General features: G+C 44.0%; 1 protein-coding gene across 2 annotated transcripts in view; it reads right to left on the reverse strand.

Annotated features, from left to right (window-relative positions):
- Positions 1-16,666, reverse strand: part of syt10 (synaptotagmin X) — an 83,917-nt gene extending 67,251 nt beyond the window's left edge. For both annotated transcript variants that reach the window (XM_072551738.1, XM_072551739.1), the window contains exon 1: positions 16,023-16,666. In XM_072551738.1, coding sequence (XP_072407839.1) covers positions 16,023-16,170 — 148 coding nt within the window. In that variant the 5' untranslated portion in view covers positions 16,171-16,666. The remainder of the gene's footprint in view (positions 1-16,022) is intronic.
- Positions 16,667-24,365: the final 7,699 nt, after the last annotated feature.

A 24,365-nucleotide genomic window follows, 5' to 3' on the forward strand; every position in this document is an offset into this window, starting at 1 on the left:
GAAAGAATCTTCAAACACTGTCAAGATGCCTTAGATGCTTCCTTTGAAGCAAAAGGAAGATAGACAAAAACTTTCATATCTCCCCATATACTTCTTCTATCTCTGATCTCTTAGATGTAATTAAAGCTATAATCTGATCCATGGACTTTTCAATCTGGGTATTATTTTAGACCATAAGACATAGCAGTGGCAGCAAGGCTATTGGACCCATTGAGACCACTCCGCCATTTAATCAGGGTTAATGGGCATTTCAATTCCACTTACCCGCACTCTCCCAGTAGCCCTTAATTCCTTGCGAGATCAAGAATTTATCAATCTCTGCCTTGAGGACACCCAAAAGCCTAGCCACCACTGTGCTCCGTGGTAATGAATTCCACAGGCCCACCACTCTCTGGCTGAAGAAATGTCTCCTCATTTCCGTTATAAATTGACCCCCTCTAATTTTAAGGCTGTGCCCACGGGTCCTAGTTTCCCCACCTAACAGAAACAACTTCCCAGCATTCACCCTTTCTAAGCCATGCATTATCTTGTAAGTTTCTATTAGATCTCCCTTCAACCATCTAAACCCTAATGAATACAATCCCAGGATCCTCAGCCAATCATCGTATGTTAGGCCTACCATTCCAGTGATCATTCATGTGAATCTCCACTGGACACACTCCAGTGCCAGTATGTCCTTCCTGAGGTGTGGGGCCCAAGCTTGGACACAGTATTCTAAAGTCTCAGAAGCACGTTGCACTTTTATATTCCAACCCTCTTGAAATAAATGACAACACTACATTTGCTTTCTTAATCACGGACTCAACCTGCAAATCAACCTTTAGAGAATTCTGGACTAGCACTCCCAGATCCCTTTGCATTTTGGTTTTATGAATTTTCTCACCGTTTAAAAAATAGTCCATTATTGTATTCTTTTTTTCCAAAGTGCAAGACCTCGCACTTGCTCACATTGAATTTCATCAGCCATTTCTTGGACCATTCTCCTAAACTGTCTAAATCTTTCTGCAGCTCCCCACCTTCTCCGAACTACCTGCCTGTCTGCCTAACTTCGTATCATCAGTGAACTTCGCCAGAATGCCCCCTTCATCCAGATCATTAATATATAAAGTGAACAGCTGTGACCCCAACACTGAACCCTCCGGGGCACCACTTATCACCAGCTGCCATTCTGAAAAAGAACCTTTTATCCCAACTCTCTGCCTTCTGTCAGAGAGCCGATCCTCAAACCATTCCAGTAGCTCACCTCGAACATCATGGGCCCTCACCTCACTCAGCAGCCTCCCGTGAGGCACCTTATCAAAGGCCTTTTGAAAGTCTAGATAGATAACATCAACTGGGTTTCCCTAGTCTAACCTAGTCTAACTTGTTAACTCTTCAAAGAAATCTAACAGGTTTGTCAGGCACGACCTCCCCTTACTAAATCCATGCTGACTTGTTCTAATCTAACCCTGCACTTCCAAGAATTTAGAAATCTCATCCTTAACAACAGATTCTAGAATTTTACCTCCAACTGAAGTTAGGCTCATCGGCCTATAATTTTCCATCTTTTGTCTTGATCCTTTCTTGAGCAAGGGGGTTACAACAGCGATTTTCCAATCATCTGGGACTTTCCCTGACTCCAGTGATTTTTGAAAGATCACAGTCAGCGCCTCTGCTATTTCTTCAGCCACCTCTCTCTGAACTCTAGGATGTAGCCCATCGGGGCCAGGAGATTAAATGATTTTTAGACCTTTTATCTTTTTTAGCACTTTCGCTTTTGTAATGGCTATCATACTCAACTCTGCCCCTTGAGTCTCATTAATTATTGGGACTCATTACTCATGTCTTCCACTGTGAAGACTGACACAAAGTACATATTAAGTTCTTCAGCTATTTCCTTATCTCCCAGCTCTAACTTTCCAGCATCAATACTTTTGCCTCTTGTTTATTTCTTATGTATTGAAACAAACTTCTACTATCATTTCTAATATTACTGGCTAGCTTACCTTCATATTTGATCCTCTCCTTCCTTATTGCTCTCGTTATTATCCTCTGTTTGTTTTTGGAGTTTTCCCAATCTTCTGATTTCCCAGTGCTCTTGGCCACTTTACAGGCTCTCTCTTTTTCTTTGATACACTTCCTGACTTCCTTTGTTAGCCATGGCTGTCTAACCTCCACACCTTCCCCCACCCCCCCACCCCCACCACCACCAGATAATCTGTCTTTTCTTTGGGGTGAACCTCTGTACTGTGTCCTCAATTACACCCAGAAACTCCTGCCATTGTTGCTCTACTGTCTTCCCCACTCGGCTCTGCTTCCAGTTGATTTTCATCAGTTCCTCGCTCATGCCCCAGTAATTACCTTTATTTAACTGTAACACCATTACATCCGATCTTGCCTTCTCTTTTTCAAACTGCAGACTGAACTCTACCAATATTATGATCACTGCCTCCTAAGTGCTCCCTTACTTTAAAATATTCTACAAAGTCTGGCTCATTACACAGCACTAAGTCCAGGATAGCCTGCTCCCTTGTGGGCTCCATCACAAGCTGTTCCAAAAAGCCATCCTGTAAGCATTCCATGAATTCTCTTTCTTTGGATCCACTGGTAACATTATTCACCCAGCCCACCTGCATATTGAAGTCCCCCATGATAACCATGACCTTGCCTTTCTGACATGCCCTCTCTATTTCCCGGTACATCTTGCGTCTCTGGTCCTGACCACTGTTAGGAGGTCTATACATAACTCCCAGTATGGTTTATTTGCCTTTGTGGTTCCTCAACTCCACCCACACAGACTCAGCATCCTCTGACCCTATGTCATTCAGTGCCATAGATTTAATCTCATTCTTAACCCTCAAGGCAACCCGACCCCCTCTGCCCACCTCCCTGTCTTTTTGATTTTATGAAATCTAACAAATCTCATGGGTTTCCCACTCAACTTCTAACATTTTGAATGAATGTGTCCCACCTTCTAACTATGGAAGCACTTTGGCTTCAGATTCTCAGCTCCACCTTCAGTACTTCTCAATTCTGATCTGATTCAGAAGAGGATGCCATTCCCACCAACCATTCTTTAGCTTGGCAACCTGCCTTCCTTTCAGGCTCTCATTATTTATCTTTCTCAAACTAATGAAGGTGATGGAAAAATATGTTTAGTCTTTTCGACCAACTCATAATTATATCAGCCATTATTGTTCCCTGTCTCACAGGTGTCAACCCTTTGGTCCTCAATAGGAGGCTGTATGACAGAAGCTTGCCAGTTTTAATTTGTCTGCGAGAATACCTTCTCTAAAAGCATCACATGTGATTTGAATTTCTAATGCTCTTATCCACCTGTCAAAGTGATTGCCTAGCCTTCTCAAACTTGTTATAGGTTTGCCGATGCTAGTACCTCAAATAACAAGATCCCTTGCATAAACGCCTCAGGCACTCCCTCAGCACAGCAGTCTATCTGTCAGCCTGGATCACGCGCTAGAGTCTCCAGAGGGAGAAAGTGAGGACTGCAGATGCTGGAGATCAGAGCCAAAGAGTGTGGTGCTGGAAAAGCACAGCAGGTCAGGTTGCATCCGAGGGTGGGGGGGGGAATCAACATTTTGAGCATAAGCTATTCATCAGGAATGAGGTTTATGACCCAAGGGTGCTGAGAGATAAATGGGAGGGGGGTGGGGCTGGGGGGAAGGTAAATGGGAATGTGACAGGTAGATGGTTAGGGTTTGGCGGTAGCCCTAACCATTTGATGCCTGGAGGAAGAATGCCTCATCTTCAACCTTGGGACCGTTTAACCACATGGAATCAATTTGGATTTCACCAGTTTCCCCATTACCCCTCCCCGCACCATATCCCAAATCTAACCCTCCAACTCAGCACTGCTCTCTTGAACTATCCTACCTGTCCATCTTCCTTCCCAACTATCCGCTCCACCCTCCTCTCCGACCCATCACCATCACCCCCTACCTTCATCTACCTATCGCATTCAGAGCTACCTTCGCCAACACCCCCCCCCAGCCCCACCTCCTCCTATTTATCTCTCTGCCCCCTTGGGACACCCCCACACATTCCTGATGAAGGGCTTATGCTCGAAACGTCGATTCTCCTCCTGCTCCTCGGATGCTGCCTGACCGGCTGTGCTTTTCCAGCACCACACTCTTCGACTCTAGAGTATCCAGAGTCAGACTTGAACATTCGAACTACAGAGGCTAGTGTGCTCCACATTGACGTGTGATTGAGATGGAATCAATAATCACTTAAAAACAGATTAGCTGAGAGCTTACGATTTTACTTTTTATTAGTTACATGTTCTCATCTACCAGATTTAAAACATTACAAACTCTGCTCAGCTCCCCTCTGCTCCCAAAATTAAAATGCACCTTGGCACTATATCCATCGACTCTTAAGGTTTTCGTTCACATGGAAAGTGAGGAGAGCCAGATCTGCTTTGAGCCATTCAATAATACCAGTACAGGCACAGGGCTGAATGGCCACCTTCTGTGCCACAACCTTCTATGGCTGTAATACAGGTTTATAGCCATTAGTCCTCAGTTAAACTGCCTCAACATTAAATATTTGGTAATATTTGAGGTCCATTCTGCGTCTCACGTGCACTAGTGCTTATTCTAATATGGACGTGAACAGAATTGGTTACACACCTCAAATAGCCCTTGAAATAAGTGGCCACTTCCAAAGGCAATTATGAGTAAGCCACTTTGCTATGGGTCTGGCCAGTCCAAGTAAGGATGGCAGATTTCCCTCCTTAAAGAACATGAGTGAACCAGATCAGTTTCTGCAATAATCATGTGCAGGTTCAGAGTTCCTTGAAAGTGGAGCCACAGGTAGATAGAATAGTGAAGGCGGCACTTGGTATGCTTTCCTTTATTGGTCAGTGCATTGAGTACAGGAGTTGGGAGGTCAATTTGCAGCTGTACAGGACATTGGTTAGACCACTTTTGGAATACTGTGTGCAGTTCTGGTCTCCTCCCATCGGAAGCTTTACAAGGATGTTGCCAGGATTGGAGGGTTTGAGCTACAGGGAGAGGCTGAATAGGCTAGGGCTGTTTTCCCTGGAGCATTGGCAGCTGAAGGGTGACCTTATAGAGGTTTATAAGATCACAAGGTCTTTTCCCTGGGGTGGGGGAATCCAGAACTAGAGGCTATAGGTTTAAGGTGGAAAGGGAAAGATATAAAAGGGAACTAAGTAGCAACCTTTTCACACAGAGGGTGGTGCATATATGGAATGAGCTGCCAGAAGAAGTGGTGGAGGCTGGTACAATTACAACATTTAAAAGGCATCTGGAAGGATTTAGAGAGATAGGGACCAGGTGCTGGGAAATAGGAAGAGATTAGGTTAGCATATCAGGTTGGCATGGACGAGTTGAATTGAAGGGTCTGTTTCCGTGCTGTACATCTCTCTGACTCTATGACTTACCATCACGGAGCCCAGCTTTCATTCCAGATTTATATATTAGAATACTAGTGCACGTCAGTCACAGAATGGACCTCAAATATTTCTAAATACTTAACACCGAGGCAGTTTCACAACTGAATTTAAATTCCACCAGCTGCCACAGGGGGGTTTCCAAAACCCAGGGGTCACTGGCTGAGGCCAATAAGGATGGAGATTTCTTCATTCAGACGGGGTTAGCCCTGTGGAACCCTCTGCCATGGAAACTGGCTGTGGCCAAATCTTTCAAGAAGGAGTTTGATATAGTTCCTAGAACCATAAGTATCAAAGGTTATGGGAAGAAAGTTGGATGATTGGCCATGATCAGAACGAATGGTGGAACAGGGCCGAATGGCCTGCTGCTTCTTCTATTTTCTATGTTTCTACATTTGAACTGGTTTCTCTGGAGCATTAGCATATGCCTCTGGATTATTTGTTCAGTGGAATTACCACTTCTGCCTAAATGGAATATACTGTTCAGCACCTAAACAGACTACAGGCAATGCTCATTTTATTATTCTCTTAAGCTTAAGCTAATGGTTACAATATAGCTTTGTACACTGACTCCACTTAATTCAGCAGTCATCCCACAAAAATTGCGATACAAATTCATAGAATCAAATTTACTGTTCCAAGTCCATTACACAGTCAGAGCTACAATTATCAATTTGCTCTGATATAGTAAGCCAGGCTAAGTGCACGGTCCAACAGAATCCTCCAAAAAAACTTTCAGGAACAATGGCTTAATAATTGATAGATCTATCAGGAGTTTCCAAATGTTAAATTTGCAGCAATCCATAATTTAACATTCTGAGGTTAAGCAGAAATGTTTTCACATGGAGAGCTGCTGGAGTGCAGATTACATTGCCACAATGGGTAGTTGAGACAGCAACCACTGCATCACTCATAACAAATAAATATTTGAAGGTACTGCAGAACAAGGAGGCAGTAGTGTGGCAACAGGATTAGTTTTGCATTTCTCTCTGGTCCAGACACCATGGGCTAAATGGCTTCTGCTGCAAAATTCACAGGTCCCAAATGTAATTTTAACAAAAATAAACTCAATTTGTTCAGTAAGAATTTGACATCAGTGGCTAAAATGAACAGGAGCGTTTGGAAAATGCATCTCAGATGTACATTAGAGAATCTCACAGCTCTGTTGGATGCCATTCAGTGCACTGTCTGTGATGGATCAATATTTAAATTATACAGCTCTGAGCATAGACACACTACGTCTGATTTGGTATAACTTCGGACAAAGTGAGGACTGCAGATGCTGGAGATCAGAGTCGAGACTGTGGTGCTGGAAAAGCACAGCAGGTCAGGCAGCATCCGAGGAGCAGGAGAATCAACATTCCGGGCATAACCCCTTCATCAGGTTCTCCTGAATATAGTGAAAATATCTAATGAAGGTTGCTGATACTCACTGATATGTAGATGTGTGTGTGAATGTGGGTGTGTGAGTGTGTGTGAGAGAGTGCGTGTGCGCAAATGTGGGTATGTGAATGTGGGTGTGTGAGTGCGTGTGGGAGAGTGTGTGTGTGCAAATATGGGTGCGTGAATGTGGGTGCGTGAAGTGGGTGTGTGAGAGTGTGGGTGCGTGAATGTGGGTTTGTGAGAGTGTGTGTGCGCAAATGTGGGTGCGTGAATGTGGGTGCGTGAATGTGGGTGTGTGAATGTGGGTGTGTGAATGTGGGTGTGTGAGTACGTGTGAGAGACTGTGTTCGCAAATGTGGGTGTGTGAATGCGGCTGTGTTAGAAATGCAGTTCCCTTTAAGGTCCAACCAGAATAGCCCCAGAGTTCTCAGAGCAGATGATGTTCATTGGTCTTTGAATTGAACAGCTGGGCTCTGGAGGTGTTGGTTAGCTCAGCTGACTGGCCAGCTGGTTTATGATGCTGAGTGGTACCAACTGCATGGGTTCAATTCCTGGACTGGCTGATGGTAGTATGAAAGTCTTGTTTTCTCAACATTGCCCTATAACTGAGGTCATTTTCTGGTTAAATAATCACCAGTTGTCTCTTGTATAACAGAGTGAGATGATGCCACCTTTACTGGGATACTCTGTGTATCATCCACTGCACTTGCCTTCCCATCTTTTTTTGTGCCCAGGAGATAGAGCTTATGGTACTCACCAAAGGTATCACTGCTTTTCAAGAAAGGTGGGCACCATAGAAGATGGAGTGCCTTATCTCCCCTTCCAACTCCATTTTGATTTAATCCCCTCCCTCTCTTCCTACCTCTCCCACACCTTTATGAGGCATTGCACATAATTTGATTAATCAGAAACACAGATGTTTTTTTAAAACTCACTTATGGGCCATGGACATCGCTGGCTGGCCAGCATTTTGTTTCTTGTCTTCTAGTTGCCCTTGAGAAGGTGGTGGTGAGCTGCCTTCTTAAACCACTGCGGTCCCTGTGTTGTATGTTGACCCACAATGCACTAAGGGATGGAATTCCAGGATATTGACTCAGCAACAGTGAAAGAACAGCGATATATTTCCAAATCGGGGTGGTAATGGCTTGGAGAGGGACTTGCAGGTGGTGGTTTTCCCATCTCTCGGCTGCCCTTGACCTTCTAGATGGAAATGGTCATGGGTTTGGAAGATGCTAGCTAAAGACCTTTGGTAAATTTCTGCCGTACACCTTGTAGATAGTACACACTGCTGCTACGGAGTGTCAGTGGTGGATGGAGTGGATCTCTGAGGATATGATGCCTATCAAGAGGCTGCTCTGTCCTGGATAGTATCAAGCTTCATGAGTATTATTGGGGCAGAACCCATCCAGGCAAGTGGGGAGCATTCCATCACACTCCTAATTTATGCCTTGTAGATGGTGGACAGGCTTTGGAGAGTCAGGAGCTGACTTAATTGCCTTAGTATTCACAGCCTCTGACTTGCTATTGTAGTTACTGTGTTGATGTGATGAGTCCAGTTGAGTTTCTGGTCAGTGGTAACCCCAAGGATGCTGATAGTGGGGGATTTAGTAATGGTAACACTGTTGAATGCAAGGGATGGTGGTTAGATTGTCTGTTATTGGAGATGGTCATTACCTGGCATTAGTGTGGCATGAATGGTACTTGTCACTTGTTAACCCAAATCTAGATAGCGTCTAAACCTTGTTGTATTTGAACATGGACTGCTTCAGTATTGGAGGAGTCACAAATGGTGCTGAGGGTATTGGTTAGCTCAGTTGGCTGGATGGCTGGTTTGAGATGCAGACAGATAACAACGGCATGAGTTCAATTGTCACAGCAGCCGAAGTCACTATGAAGGCCCTGCCTTCTCAATCTCTCCTGAGGTTTTGATTGAAGCCCTCCCTCTTTCCCTATCAACACTGCCCCCCGTCCCCCACTGGGCTGTCGGATTGCCCCGCTGTGCAGTGTTTGTCATTTGTTAATTGGGTGTTTAGGTAAATTGGCGCTGAGTCTATTTAAAAAGAGCTAGACTGTTTTTCCCTCGCAGGCAGTGTTCATAAGTTACAGAGTTGGGTGAATTAATAAATTGTTTTCCTACTGACAGAATGGTCCCTCTGGGACTTCACTGATGATATTGTACGTAAAACAAGACCTGGGATCGATCACTGTTGGGTAGGGCCTGAACACCAAGACAGAGCTCTTACGCTCTGAAACAAGTTTGGAAATAAAGAATATTGGGGCAGAGAATGGACCTTGTAGAACAGACAAATCAAGAACAATTTTAAAACTTTTACCAAGAGGAGATTGGAAATGTATCTGGTTCCACGTTGGGAGATTTATCAGGAATCAATGGTTGCGGTACAATGCTTAGCCTTTCTTAGGTCCTTTCCAAGTTACGGTCATGGAACTTCACAGCACAGGAGGAGGCCATTGTAGTAAGATCATGTAAGGATTTGGTAATGGAAGGCAGTCATTACTGTTTACCAGGTCAAAGTGAGGACTGCAGATGCTGGAGATCAGAGTCAAGAGTGTGATGCTGGAAAAGCACAGCAGGTCAGATAGCATCCGAGGAGCAGGAGAATTGACATTTCGGGCATAAGCCCTTCATCAGGAATTCCTGACTTGCTGTGCTTTTCCAGCACCACACTCTCAATTACTGTTTACCAGACTGATACTCATATGTTGAATTAAGCAGCAAAATATCTTTGGAAAATTTACAAGTGTTTTATTGTCTGTCTCTGATTTAGCACAAGCCCCTGGTTCCACCTTTCCCTTCTGTACTCCTTCCTGTCCAGAAGCCTATCATCCACTGAGGAAGAACACATCCATCAACAGTTTATTAATTCACCCAACTCTGTAAATTATGAACACTGCCAACGAGGGAAAAAGAGTCTAGCTCTTTTTAAATAGACTCAGCACCAATTAAACTAAACACCCAATTAACAAATGACAAACACTGCACAGCGGGGCAATCTGACAGCACAGTGGGGGAGGGGGGGCAGTGTTGATGGGGAAAGAGGGAGGGCTTCAATCAAAATGGTGCCGGAGGGAGAAATATGTACTCCATCTCCCACGGTGCCCACCTCTCTTGAAAGGCTTTAAGGGTGACAATGGATATTGCACATTCTCTCTTCGGGACACTCAGGGACAAATGAAGCAGGGGGAAGAGGAGGAATTACAACTCCCTCTACAGCCCACTGCATTGAACCTATTCATAGCTACTTTAGTCAGGCTCAGGAGCAGCCACCCATTGAGGTCCTCTATACTGCCCAAAGACAGAAGCATGGGGCTGGTGTATAACCAAAAGAACCAAAAAATTTTTTTTCAGAAAATTAAACGGGGAGGCCACCACCCACAACTAACATGGTCCATGGATTCCTCCACACCGCAAAATAAACAGCTGGGTTTGGAGTCAGTGAGCCACCTTAACCACATTGCAAAGGATTGCTACATGTAACACCTTCCACCCCAGGACCCCAGTGGAAAGCAGAAGGACTCCTGTGTAGACAGCCCACCACTGTCCAAGCACCCAATGATACAATGGAATGCCAGGGCATGACTAAGGAGGATACAGCCCTTCAGGGGAGGGGATTACCTAGTGGTATTATCACTGGACTGTGAATTCAGAGATCCAGGTCATGTTCTGGGGACCTGGGTTCAAATCCCGTCACAACAGATGGTGGAATTTGAATTCAATAAATATCTGAAATTAAGAGTCTAATGATGACCGTGAATCAATTGTCAGAAAAACCCATCTGGGAAGGGGAACTGCATCCTCACCTGTTCTGGCCTACATGTGACGCCAGACCCACAGCAATGTGGTTGATTCTTAACTGCCCTCTGGGCAATTAGGGATGGGTAATAAATGCTGGCCCAGCCAGCAGCGTCCTCATCCTGTGAATGAATAAAGGAATCAAAGTCTAATCAACATCATCTCCTCTCAAAGAACTCTGGGATTGTTCTGGTTGACTCTGAAAGGGATCTGCATTACATTCAAACACACACATCAGTGATTTTCAATGACGTTCATTAAGTATCTACACTACTTACAGGAGAAGATTCAAAGAGGAAATCTCCCTCCATACTAGGATCCCACCTTAATGAGATCTTACATGATGATATAGCTGTTTATGTATGTGTTTGGTAGCTATCTCCAGAATAAAAATATAGCTAACCTTTTACTCTATCGAAATTGGTTCATTCTGTCTGGTCACCGCTTTGAAAAAGCTGCTACCTAAATTAATCCCACTCTCGCTTCTTTCCTCTTAGTCCAGCTATATTCTTCACTTCTTGCATTTCTCTAATTTCCATTTTAAAAGTTCTTTTTAAATGTCCTTCCATGTACTCTTTCAGCAGTGTATTCTAAATCATAACAACCTGTTCACCATAAATCTGTGTCCCACTGATTATCATCCTTCCTGCCTTTGGAAACAGCTCCCCCTTCTTCACTCTGTCCGAACCTTTCATTCTGATCATCTCCATTCTCTTCCCTGCCCACAAGATTCACAGATTCAGCAGTTGAAGAAACTTAGTCACTCCTCCCTGATACCAGTCTAGTAAATCTCTTCTGTACACCCTGTAAGGCTATGGTGATTCTCTCTGGCTCTCACTCTCTCTGGTGCCCTTTCCAGTGGACAGTGATCACCTTCCCTCTAGCTGCCTGGACTTCCTGAAGGACCTTAGTAAGAATGTATGATGGACAAGAGAGTGGACGGGGTTAGACTGGCATTAGTCTCAGAGCTCAGAGTGTGTCGCTTGGAAAGCGCAGCAGGTCAGGCAGCATCGGAGGAGCAGGAGAATCGATTTTTCGGGCATAAGCCCTTCCTCAGGAATGACTTATGCCCGAAACGTCGATTCTCCTGCTCCTCGGATGCTGCCTGATTTGCTGTGCTTTCCCAGCAACACACTCTCGACTTCGATCTCCAGCATCTGCAGTTCTCACTTTCTCCTAAGCCTCAGAGCTCGACAGGTCAAGAACATTGAGAAGCATTTCCTCACACAGAGGGTGAAACAGAAATTCTTCCCCTCTGTCCAAAATAGCTGCTGACATTGTAGGTCAATGGTGCCCTTGACAATGGAGATAGATTGTTAATAAGAACAAAATATTGTGGATGTTGGAAATCTGAAATAAAAACAGAAAATGATGGGGGAAACTCAGCAAGTCTGGCAGCATCTGTGGACAGAGAAACGGAGTTAATGTTTCAAGTTGATTCTTTTCGAAAAGTGGATAGAAAGGCAAGGGGGTTAACAGGTATGCAGCTAAGTGGAGTTAAGGTATAGATCAACTGTGACCTTACTGAATGTGCGAAAGACTGAATATCTTCCCCTATTCTTATGTTTCACATGTTTACAAAGTAATTATACCAGCATTCTATAAGAGACATTTCCTGCTGAAATAAGTACCTGAATCTGAAACATCATCACCGGCACAACATTAGCCAATTGTACAATGATCTGCAGACTAGTCAGCCCAGTTTGAGACCAGATCTTTATCATTCTGCCATGAAATGTCAGTGTTGCTGGCTGGACCAGCTCTTATTGCCCATTCCTAATTACCCTTCAGAAAGTGGTAGTGAAAACTCTTCTTCAACACTTCAGTCTATTTGCTGTAGGTATACATACAATGGTGTCAGGGATGGAATTCCAAGACTTGAACCCCGTGACAATGAAGGAATGATATAGAGTCATAGAGTCAAAGAGATATACAGCACAGAAACAGACCCTTTGACCCAACTCATATCCTACCAGATATCCTAAATTAATCTAGTTCCATTTGCCAGCACTTGGCCCATATCCCTCTAAACCTTCCTATTCATATACCTATCAAGATGCCTTTTAAATGCTGTAATTGCACCAGCCTCCACCACTTCGTCTGGCAGCTCATTCCATACACACACCATCCTCTGCATGAAAATGTTGCCCCTTGGATCCCTTTTAGATCATTCTCTTCTCACCTTAAACCTTAGCCGTCTAGTTCTGGACACCCCCACCCCAATGAAAAGACCTTGACTATCTATCCTATCCATGCTCCCCATGATTTTATAAACCTCTATAAGGTCACCCCTCAAACTCCGACGCTCCAGGGAAAACAGCCCTCAGCCTCTCGCTATGAAGCGATAGACTTCCAAGTCAGGATAGCACAGAGGAGATTTTACAAATGGGAGTGTTCCTATGCATCCTTGTCTTTCTGGAGCTGGAGGTAATCAGTTTGGAAATTGCTGCTGAAGGTGAATTTCTGTGGCGTATCTTGTATATGAGCATCGGTGAGGGAGGCAGTGAGTGTTGAAAGTGATGTATGAGGGGCCAATCAAGAGGTTGCTGTGTCCTGGATAGTGTTTAGCTTCATCAGTCTGGTTGGGCATAACTCATCCAGGCAAATGGAGAGTATTCCATCACACTTTCTTGACCTGTGCCTTGCCAACAGTGGACAGGCTTTGAGAAGACAGAAGGTGAGTTACTTGCTGTAGAATTGTCAGCTGACTTGTTTCTGTTGCCATAGTATTTGGGCCAGTTTTTGTTATACACAACAAACCATTAAATGCTATTCAGTTAATTCTGAATAAAATAACTGGTGAATTCATCTCAATTTTAAAATTATGACTTCTTGGAAGAAATCTTTTTAAAAATATGACATTGTTAAAGTACTAATGCAGCAAAAGTCATGAGGCAGTAAACAGTCTCTGTCTTTAGTGAGTAGCACTCTCATTTCCAAGTAAGAAGATCAAAAGGGGGTGGCACAGTGGCTCAGTGGTTAGCACTGCGGCCTCACAACACCAGGCACCAGGATTTGATCCCAGCCTTGGGTGACATTCTGTCTGGAGTTTGCACATTCCCCTATGTCTGCGTGAGTTTCCTCCCACAATCCAAAGATGTGCAGATTAGGTGAATTGGCTATGCTAAATTGCCCAGTGTTCAAGGATGTGTAGGTTAGGTGCATTAGTCAGGGGCTAAATTTAGGGGAATGGGTCTGGGTGGGCTATCCTTTGAAGTGTCGGTGTGGACCTGTTGGGCAGAAGGGCCTGTTTCCACACTATAAGGATACTAATTCTAAAAGAAGTTTATGTCCTAGAGATTTCTGACAACAATCTAGGCCGAGACTCCAGTGCAGAGCTGAGAGGCTGCTGCACTGACAGGGGGGCTGTCTATTAGACTTGGTGGTATATCACAGCCTTTTTACTGCATTATCAGGTGGGTGTAACTATTCTGTGGTACTATTTGAAGAAAAGGCTGCAGGACTTATTCCTGGAAATGGCCGTCAGTCAGGATCATTGAAACAGATTATCTGGTCATTATCTACTTTTTGTTTGTGAGATCCAGTATCCAATCAACACTTGCTGCATAATAAAAACAACAGCAACAACTGATGCAGAATGTGTTTGGACATCTTGAGGGTATGGACGTTGCATATAACTTATCGGCTATTCAGTCCAATGGATTGATGCTAGCATTTTTGAGTCACAAAGTGCTATATCAAACCAACTTCTTCCTTTCTATCTAATGACTGACTGCTTTCAAATAACGCTGATCTTTCTAGACTTTCTAGGAGTGTATTCAACCACAACCCTGCAGCATTCTAAGTAATACCATAACAGTTAAATGTACCAGAGAGACACAGCATGTGCAGACTCTGAAAGCACAGAAATAATAATTAGAAAATCATTGAAATGGTAATTATGCACAACTTTGGATCAATTTATTGAATAAAGATGTTTACAATTTATGATTGTTTGTGTCCTACTAAATGTGCTTTTGACATATACATAACTGTTAAAATAAAGTGAAAAAATCCAGAAATTATGATTATTAATACTTTGTCTATGATTCTATGACTATTCCAGTCATATCTCACAGTTGATGTGTTTAAGGTGACTGAGATGCATTTAACAACATTTTCACAAGGAATATCGGAAATATCACACAGAGATAAAGTTTAAACAATAATGAGAGAGATACACAGAGAAATGAAATAAAATTTAGAGAGTGTGCGAGGAATAAACAGGAGAGAAAGAAGTTATAGAGGGATGAAAATTAGGCGAGCGCTCGGAACTAAAACAATGAATGAAATTGTCTCAGACTGATTTGTGAATGAGAACCAGGCAGGGAGCTGGGAGCAAAGGAGGCAGCTAGAGGAGTCAGAGTTAGAAATTCCAGGATAGCTTCAAGGACAGATATCTGGGAAAGAGACTGTGTTCCGCAGTTGACACGTGCTAGCAGCCCAGTGGAATCAAAAGATATTCAATCCAGATTCAGTGGTTAATATATTATTTCTGGTTAGCACTTCACAACCACCTGCACTTGGTGTATTTGGTATTTTTATCTTTATCCAATTCTACAAACGCACTTTAATTATTAATTCTCCTTCACGTACACGCCCAAAACCCCATGCAACATTGGCAGCAAGTTGTTTTCTGTTCGGAATGTTTACTTTACTTAGGCTGCCTATTTCAGGAGCGTATTCCTGGGCTGAGTTTTTGCAAACCCTGTGGAGGGGTCCTAGAGAAGCAGCTCCCTAACCTTGCTCATTCCAGCCCGAGCAACAAGTGTACTGCTCCATACACTCTGCCGGCATCCCCCCCCCCCCCCCCCCCCCATCCCACCTAACCATTCTCTCAACGCTCGTACTGAGCTCCCAGTTGATCTTTTTCCACAATCTACCCCCATTCGCCAACTCATTCTTTCCTCTTTTCCTCGCTGTTCCTCCCCATGCCATCTTCCCCCCGGCCCATCTCCTCTCTTTCCTGTCCAACTCAGTGTACTCATCTCTGTCTTGATCTTATCCTGGTGCCTCCTTCCCTCCCTCTTTCCCACGCTCTTCCCTATCTCTTCCTCCCCTGATATTCCCTCCCCCAATCTTGTTCTCTTCCCTCTCTCCCCTTCCTCATTGTCTCTCCCTTCCCTCTCTCCCCTTCCCCATTGTCTCTCCCTTCCCTCTCTCCCCTTCCCCATTGTCTCTCCCTTCCCTCTTTCCCCACACCTCTTCCCCTCTCCCTCCCCTCATCTCTTCCCTTTTCCCCACACTCTTCCCCTCTCCCCCTCCTCTCTTCCTCCATTCTTCCCCTATCCCTCCTTCCCCACATTCTCTCCTCCTCTCCCTCTCTCCCCACACTCTTCCCCTCTCCCTACATTCTCCCCCCCCTCCTCCTCCCCTATCCCTCCTTCCCCACATTCTCCCCCTCTCCCCGGTTACCTGCTCCGCTGATTCCGCTCTTCCTGCGCTCTCCGCTGAAGATAAATTCGTAACATTTCTTCTGCTCCACCAGCCCCCTGAAGCAGAGCTCGGTCACGATGTGGAGAGCTTTCTCGCACAGGCTGATGCCGTCCTGTTGGCCGCTCATCTCTGCTGAGCCATTCTCGGGGTGCGGGGCTGGAGCGGGCTCGGTTCTCCCCCCACCCCACCTCACCTCCCCTGCTCGCCGCCCTCCCTGCGCCCAGGAGCCGGGGCGCTCTGCGCTCTCAGGCCGCTGCACAGTGAGGGAGAAGTGGCAGCTGGGCGCTGGGGGCGGCGCTGCTCTGTACGGCTGGGATCCCTCGGTGCCTCACTCACTCACTCACTCACTCAGACTCGCCGCCTGTCCAACAGGTAGCAGGACGAGGCGAGCTGACAGTCCCCAGCTATCAGACTGCAGTAGGCATCACACCACAGCAGGAGCTGGATCAGGCGACAAGTTTCCAGTTCCCAGTCGCACTGATCCCCTCACCTAAATTATTCAAGTTTCCAAATTATAGCTGCTCCTTTCCAGCCTCTCCTTTCCCTTCACGCTATTTTTGGCTCCGCGAGCATTCCTCCTCAGAACTCAAACCCCGTTCCAGCATCCTGTATCCTCCTTCATCTGTAATTCTGTCATCTGAAGCTGGAACGTGCATTTGTGTAACGCCTTTCCCGTCCACATGGCGCCCCAAAGGCGTCACACAAATGAAAACCTCGTCATTATGTGGGACTGTGGGAAACGTGGCGGTCAATTTAAGCACAAGTAACAAAATGCCGAGTTTGAGCAGAGTCTATTGATAACTATGGATCACATATAGAGGAGATCACCCTTGTTACACTTACAGATCTTGTCCATTGGTATTTTTTAATGTCTAATTAAGAGGGCAGAGGGACTTTACTTAAACATGCCAACTGAAAGACAGTACTTCTGACAGTGCAGCACCCCCTCAGTATGACACTCCAACAGTATACCATTCCTTTGATTATAACCCTCTGACAGTGCAGCGCTCACTCAGTACCAACCCTCTGACAGTGGGGCGCTCCCTCAGTACTGACCCTCCGACGTGCCACGCTCCCTCAGTACTGACCCTCTGACAGTGCAGCGTTCCCTCAGTACTGACCCTCTGACAGTGTCCCCTCCCTCAGTACTGACCCTCCAACAGTGCGGCAGTCCCTCAGTGCTGACCCTCCAAGTGTCCATTCCCTCAGTACTGACCCTCTGACAGTGTAGTAATCCCTCAGTACTGACCCTCCAACAATGCAGCACTCCCTCAGCACTGACTCTCCAACAGCGTGGCACTCCCTCAGCACTGATCCTCTGACAGTGCAGCACTCCCCCAGCACTGACCCTCCAGCAATGCAGCACTCCCTCAGTACTGCATTACAGTGGGAAATGAAGAAGAGCCAGGAGTTTGCAGTTCCTTGGGAACCATCTGTCCCTCAACCAAGCTGCCAAAATTGACATCCTCTGCAGGATGCTAGTGTGTGTAAATTCGCTGCTGCATTTACAAACAAATGAACAATAACCACACTTTAAAAAGTTTGAAAATTGAGGATATAAATTGCTGAAAAATCTCAGCAGGTCTGTGGAGAGAAATCAGAATTAACGTTTCATGTCCAGTGACCCTTGTTTCAGATTTCCAGCATCCTCAGTTCTTTCGGGTTTTTTGGAAAATTGAGGAGGTCTACAGTGTAAGGAAAAGGCCTCACATCACCTTCTCAAGGTAAACTACAGATGGGCATTAAAGTCCAGCCTTGTCTGAGATGCCAACATCCCAAGAATAGAGAAAGGACAAGCCTTTTTACCTCCTCCCACCTCATCATCCAAGGTTCCAAACAGTCTTTCCAAGTGAACTTTTCAATTTAGTGAACTAATTCAGTGCTCATGATGCACCCCCTCTACACTGGGGAGATCAAATATAGATTTGATGGCTGCTTTGAGGAGTAATTTTGTTCATGCATGTGACTGAGATTCCAGTTGCTTGTCATTTTAATTCCCAACTTTAGCTCTCTCTCCGACCCATTACACCCACCTCGACTTAACAGTGACTTCAGCAATTTCAGATTGGATGATCCAGTTGCAGCCATTCACACCTCCTCTAGACCCATCTGTTTTTTTTACTTTGCCTGTCCCATTGCCATCTCTTTGCACCATCATCCTTTTCACCCTTTAATCGATCCTGTCTTCCACTCACTCACAGAACTTCCTGTTTTTCTTCCTCTACTTTCTCCTGATTTCCCAGCTTCTCTACTTGTTTAAATCTGTTACATCTCAAAGCTCTTTCCAATTCTGAGAAAGATCGTCGACCTGAAACATTAACTCTATTCCTCTGCTTAAATGATGCCTGACTTGCTCAGTGATTCTAGCATTTCCTTGGTTTATATTTAATAAAAAGTACAACATATCAACTACAACACATGAACTACAGCACTTCAAGAAGATAGCTTACCACCACCTCAAGAGCAACTAAAGATGGTCAATAAACACTGGTCAGCCAGCAACACACACATCCTACAATTTAATTTTTAAAAAGCTTGATTATTTTCCTTTCTTGTGCATGAATATTATTAATGCATGTTTGTGTTGAAGACAGACCATCTGTGAGGGTTAAATGTAGAAATTATTTTTGCAATGTAATCATGTAAATGCTTCATGCTTTTATCAAACTCCTGTCCTCTTGCTATCAATAGAGAGAGGAACTTGTTATGAGAACAATGGTCAAATTAATTTTACCATGAAGGGTTTTAATGGTATCAAATTTATGTCTATCCTTTAAGAGTACATGACGTTTAGATTTTCTATTCATTATGTACGTTTTAATCAAAATAGCATGACAGCACAGAACCAGATAAGTGTTATGGTGTAGAAACAGGCCAATCAGCCCATCATGGCTGGCTGAATGAACTTTAGAATTTAGTGCCTGCTGCTGCTTTTCCCCTTATCTTTACACATTGACCGATTATTTAAATAGAAACAATATCCTCTTGAATGACTCGATTGAACTTACTCCACCAAAGTTCAATTTGCATTCCAGACCCGAAATACTTGTGTGAAAAAGTAATTTTCTCGTCCCATATTTGTTATGTTTGCAAATCACTTTAAATCGCTGTCTTCTCATTCCCAGGGTAGACAAGCAGGAGGCTGGAAGAACACAGCAACAGGAGGTGGAGAAGTCAACATTTCAGGTGGAACCATGCCCAACCCTTTTACCAGTATGAACAGTTTCTCCTCGATTACTTTATCTAGACCACTCGTGATCTCCTCTTAGCCCTCTCCTATCCAAGGAGAACAGTCACAATCTCTCCAGTTTATATTCTTCCCTGGAACCATTCTTATAAACCACTTCAATGTATTCCTATCCTTTTGTATAGAATAGCACCCAGAACTGAACACAGTACTCCAGTTGAGATCCAACAAGTGTCATGCCCATGGGTCAGAACCCCAAAGTATTACAGACAAATTTAACTTATCAGTCCAAAACGTGTATGTGTCTTTAACAGAAGGCTGATACAGCCACAATAACTGAGGATATAAATTAAGAGGCTGGAGAGAGAGAGAGAGAGAGAGAGAGAGACCCATAAAATGTCACACATTTGGAAGCAAAAGGAACTTTGAACAAAAACCCCTCAGAGGTGGGAAGAGGCAAATCAAACCAGGCTGGTCTGTGATCTCTTCTAACTACAGAGATAATTAGGTTCTGATAACTTCCTGCTCAACTTCAAGCCACATCCTGAAGATTATATCCCAAACTGCAGATATATTTTCTGTTTTGACCTATGAAGAATATGCAAGGAGAATGGTTAAAAATACAGTTTTAACACTACTGGAGTGTACTGGTAGGACTGAATCTTCTCATGTCTACCAACCTGGATTGGAGCATCATCATGTGTGAACGACACAATTATCCCTGTGTTCAAATACCTTCTCTCACTCCAAATGTTCAAACCAGTTAGAAAGGAAACCAGACAACAGAAGAACACGCTCCTACCCTGAATGTTGAAATACAATCATGGTTGAAAAGAATCAGAACTGCAGAATTGTATTGAACCCACAAATCCCCAAGGATTCTGAATGAACCATTTGTTCATCTACTGACATTAACACTGCTGCTAATCTTCACTGCAAGATGCAACTATTTGTTCTTTGTGAACAAGTCAAACACTGATCTGTAAATGTGTTTTATACTTTTGGACTCATATCTTATTCCTAATCTGTGTGAAATGTGTGTTGCATTACTAATTCTGCTCATGTTTAGCAATGACAAAACTTAGTAATTTCTATGCTTTGTTAACTCCAAAAAGCTGATTAATTTTGCTCCTTTAAAAACAGAAGGGCATTTGGGTCTGGGAGATGATATGGACAAGCAAAGGGATCATTTAAAAATTAATCTGATTACATCCAACCAAGGGGGTGGGTGAATGAAAATGGGAGCCAATACATCTCTCCTGACCAGAGAGATAAACATTAGATTTTATTTCTCTGGGGCATTTAAATCAGAATTTCAGAAGCTCAATTTGGTTCTGATCTATGATCTTGTATTGCTATGTTCAAAAATGAAATTTATTCATTGATGACGCAATGGGACCAGAAACCATTTCCATACCAGTCAAACCATAACATTTTCAAATACTTATTCCCAGGAAATGGGTATCAATAGCTAGACATCTTCCTAATTGCCTATAGGGCAGTTGAGAGTCAACCACATTGGCATCAAATGTAAGTCCGCCCAGATAAGGACTGCAGATTTTGTTCCCTAAACGTCATTGGCACCGATCAGCAGTCACTATTTGGCTAGCTTTTCTTTTAATTCCAGGTGTCTACTGAATACAAATTTCATCATCAGCCATGGTGGATTCAAACCGATAGGCCCCAGAACATTGACCTGGGTTCTGGATTGTTAAGCCACTCAACCTCCAGTTCTCCAAATACAGAAATTGCAAAAGATTGATATACAGGTGTCACACGTAATCAGGGAAACAAATCAACTGTTGGTTTGTGTTGTAGACAGAATGGAAAATCAACATCAGAAAGTTTTACCACAGCTGCGCAGGACCTTGGTGAGCTCACATCACAAATAATAGAGTCGTAGGGATGTACAGCATGGAAACAGACTCTTCAGTCCAACCCGTCCATGCCGACCAGATATCCCAATCCAATCTAGTCCCACTTGCCAGCACCCGGTCCATATTCCTCCAAACCCTTCCGATTCATATACCTATCCAAATGCCTCTTAAATGTTGCAATCGTACCAGCCTCTACCACTTCCTCTGGCAGCTCATTCCATACACGTACCACCCTCTGTGTGAAAATGTTGCCCCTTAGGTCTCTTTTATATCTTTCCCCTCTCACCCTAAACCTATGCCCTCTAGTTCTAGACTCCCCGACCCCAGGGAAAAGATTTTGCCTATTTACCCTATCCATGCCCCTCATAATTTTGTAAACCTCTATAAGGTCACCCCTCAGCCTCCGACGGTCCAGGGAAAACAGCCCCAGCCTGTTCAGCCTCTCCCTATAGCTCAAATCCTCCAACCCTGGCAACATCCTTGTAAATCTTTTCTGAAACCTTTTAAGTTTCACAACATCTTTCCGATAGGAAGGAATCAGTGCAAATGTTTTCTTTCTACAAGACTGTCGCCCAAAATGAACGGTCTGTTGTGAAATTATCCAAAGTACTTCCAATTGAGTGTCATTCAATATGGCCGAAGAATGAAGAGCTCTCTCTCCTCCCAAGGTAATCATAAAGTCATAGTGTCATAGAGATGTCCAACACAGAAACAGACACTTCAGTCCAATTCATCCAAAGTTTCCAGATATCCTAAATTAATCTAGTGCCATTTGTCAGCATTTTGCCCCTATCCTTTCAAACTCTTCCTATTCATACACCCATCAGATGTCTTTTTTTAAAATGTAGTAATTGTACCAGCCTCACCATTTCCTCTGGCAGCTCATTCCATACAAACACCACCCTTTGCGTGAAAAAGTTGCTCTTAGGTCCCTTTTGTATCATTCCCTTCTCACCTTAAGCCTATTCCCTATAGTTTTGGAATCAGAGCCCACTGGCGACTGGCCTGACTCCTGTTGGTAGTTAACAGGCAGGGGAATGTTTCTGGGAGGTATATTGAAGTCATCCGCTATGAAGCAAGATGCAATGGAAAGCGGGTGGATCCGAAAACAGCAACAACAGATCTAAAATGTTATACAGCAGCTTCAACATGAAGTAGCCCCTTAATAACCATGCAACATGACAGCAGATTGCTGATCCCTTAGTACTGGGAGAATGTACTTCAATTCGTTACATTATTAGACATACTAGACTGTTTTTTGGCTAAATAGTGTGTCAAAAGCAAGACAGTGTTTTCAAATGTCATACAACTAAACCTTTTATCCTTATTTTTAAAAAACTACAGTTGCTTGAAGCAGTTCAAAGGGAATTGATTTGATTCAAGTAGTTTGGGTCATTACCAATTAGAGTTTAGAACCAGGAGAGGTGATCTTACTGAAATGTACAAGATACTGAGGGGGTTGGATAGGATAGATATGAGGAGGATACTTTCTCTTGTGGGGAAGACTGAAACAAAGCGACTCAGCTGAAGAATCAGAAGTCTCTCTTTTGAACTAGAAATAAGGAGAATATTTTTTATATTCATTCGTCTGTGGAACTTTCTTCCTCAGACAACAGTGGAGACCATTGCATTGACTTTCTTCAAGGCTGAGTTAGACAGATTTTTGATTGACAAGGGAGTCAAGGGTTATCGGGGGCAGACAAGAACATGGCTGCCTGATCAGCCCCGAGATTCCATTGAATGGTGAGGCATCTCAAGGGGGCTGAATGGCCTCATGCTACTCTAAATCCATCCTTGTCCCAGTGAATGGAAATATAAGCATGGACAACTCGGAGCATCCTGGCTCAGTGGGTTAGACTGACAGGCCTCAGGGCTAGCAGACAGTTTTGGATGACTGTTTGGCCATTCCAGCACATCACGTTTAGGATGTAATTGTGTTGGAGGCTGTTCAGAGTAGGTTTACGAGACTAATTCCTGGAATGAGAGGGAGGGAGTGGGCAGGCTAGGCTTGTAGGATGTTAGAGGAGTAAGAAGCGATTTGATTGAAACATGTAAACTCCTGAGGGAGCTTGAGAACATTGACGTGGAGAAGTTGCTTCCTCTGATGGGAGAATGGTCATAAGAACATAAAAAAATACCAGCTGGAGTCAGTAAATGAGCCTCTCGAGTCTGCTTTGCCATTTAATACAATCATGGCTGACCCCATCTCAGTCCCAACTCCATAATCCTTCAGCCTGGGTCTAATTAAAAAATCTGTGTATCTCCTCCTTAAATTTACTCAAACTCCCGGCCTCCACTGCAGCCTAGGTTAGTCGTGTTGGTCCACACTTACATGATCCTTCGAGAGATATAATTCTCCCACAACTCAGTTTGAAATCTGCTACTCCTTAGCTTAAAGCTATGACCTTTCATTTTAGATTGCCCCACAGGGAAAACATCCCCTCTATGGCATGGCTAAAACTGGAACAGTGCCCATTTCATATAGTGATTAGGTAAATTCATTTTCCTTTCAGAGGGTCATGAGTTTTTGAAACTCTCTTTCTGTAAAGGCAGTGGAAGCATAATCTTTGAATTTTTTAAGATGCAGGAGGATAGGTTCCTGTTAAGCAAGAAAGTGATCCAGGGTCAGTGGGAATGGAGATTTGAGCTTACAATCAGATCAGCAGCGAGAGCTCAAGGAACCAAATAGCCTACTGCGGTCCTTTGTTAGTATAAGTCAATTTAACTGAAGAGGTGGTCGAGCTTGCTCAACTTTCAAAGTTAATATTAGATTGTCCAGGGGAAATTGCAGATAAATCAGAGGTATGGCTACAGCAGCACCATTTTAAATTAAAACAAGCAGATCTTGTATTTATATCGCACCCATTAAGGCCTCAGGATGACCAAACTACTTTAAACCTTTTGAAATATGGCTGCACATAACATCCCTACAGCAGGCCATTCGGACCATTGAGTCTGTACCAATGATGCTCTGAAGAGCATCCTGCCCAAACCCACCCCATCCCTGCAACCCTGCGTTTGCCATGGCCAATCCATCTGACCTGCATATCTTTAGAGTACACCTAATGCCCTGGCACTTTCCTGGCAGTGTGTAAAATTGAATATGTGTTGCTGGAAAAGCGCAGCAGGTCAGGCAGCATCCAAGGAGCAGGAGAATCGACGTTTCGGGCATGAGCCCTACTTCAGGAATGAGGAGAGTGTGCCCAGCAGGCTAAGATAAAAGGTAGGGAGGAGGGACTTGGGGGAGGGGCGTTGGAA

The sequence above is a fragment of the Chiloscyllium punctatum genome, chromosome 32 (assembly GCF_047496795.1).
Source record: "Chiloscyllium punctatum isolate Juve2018m chromosome 32, sChiPun1.3, whole genome shotgun sequence".
In the NCBI taxonomy this organism is placed as follows: domain Eukaryota; kingdom Metazoa; phylum Chordata; class Chondrichthyes; order Orectolobiformes; family Hemiscylliidae; genus Chiloscyllium; species Chiloscyllium punctatum.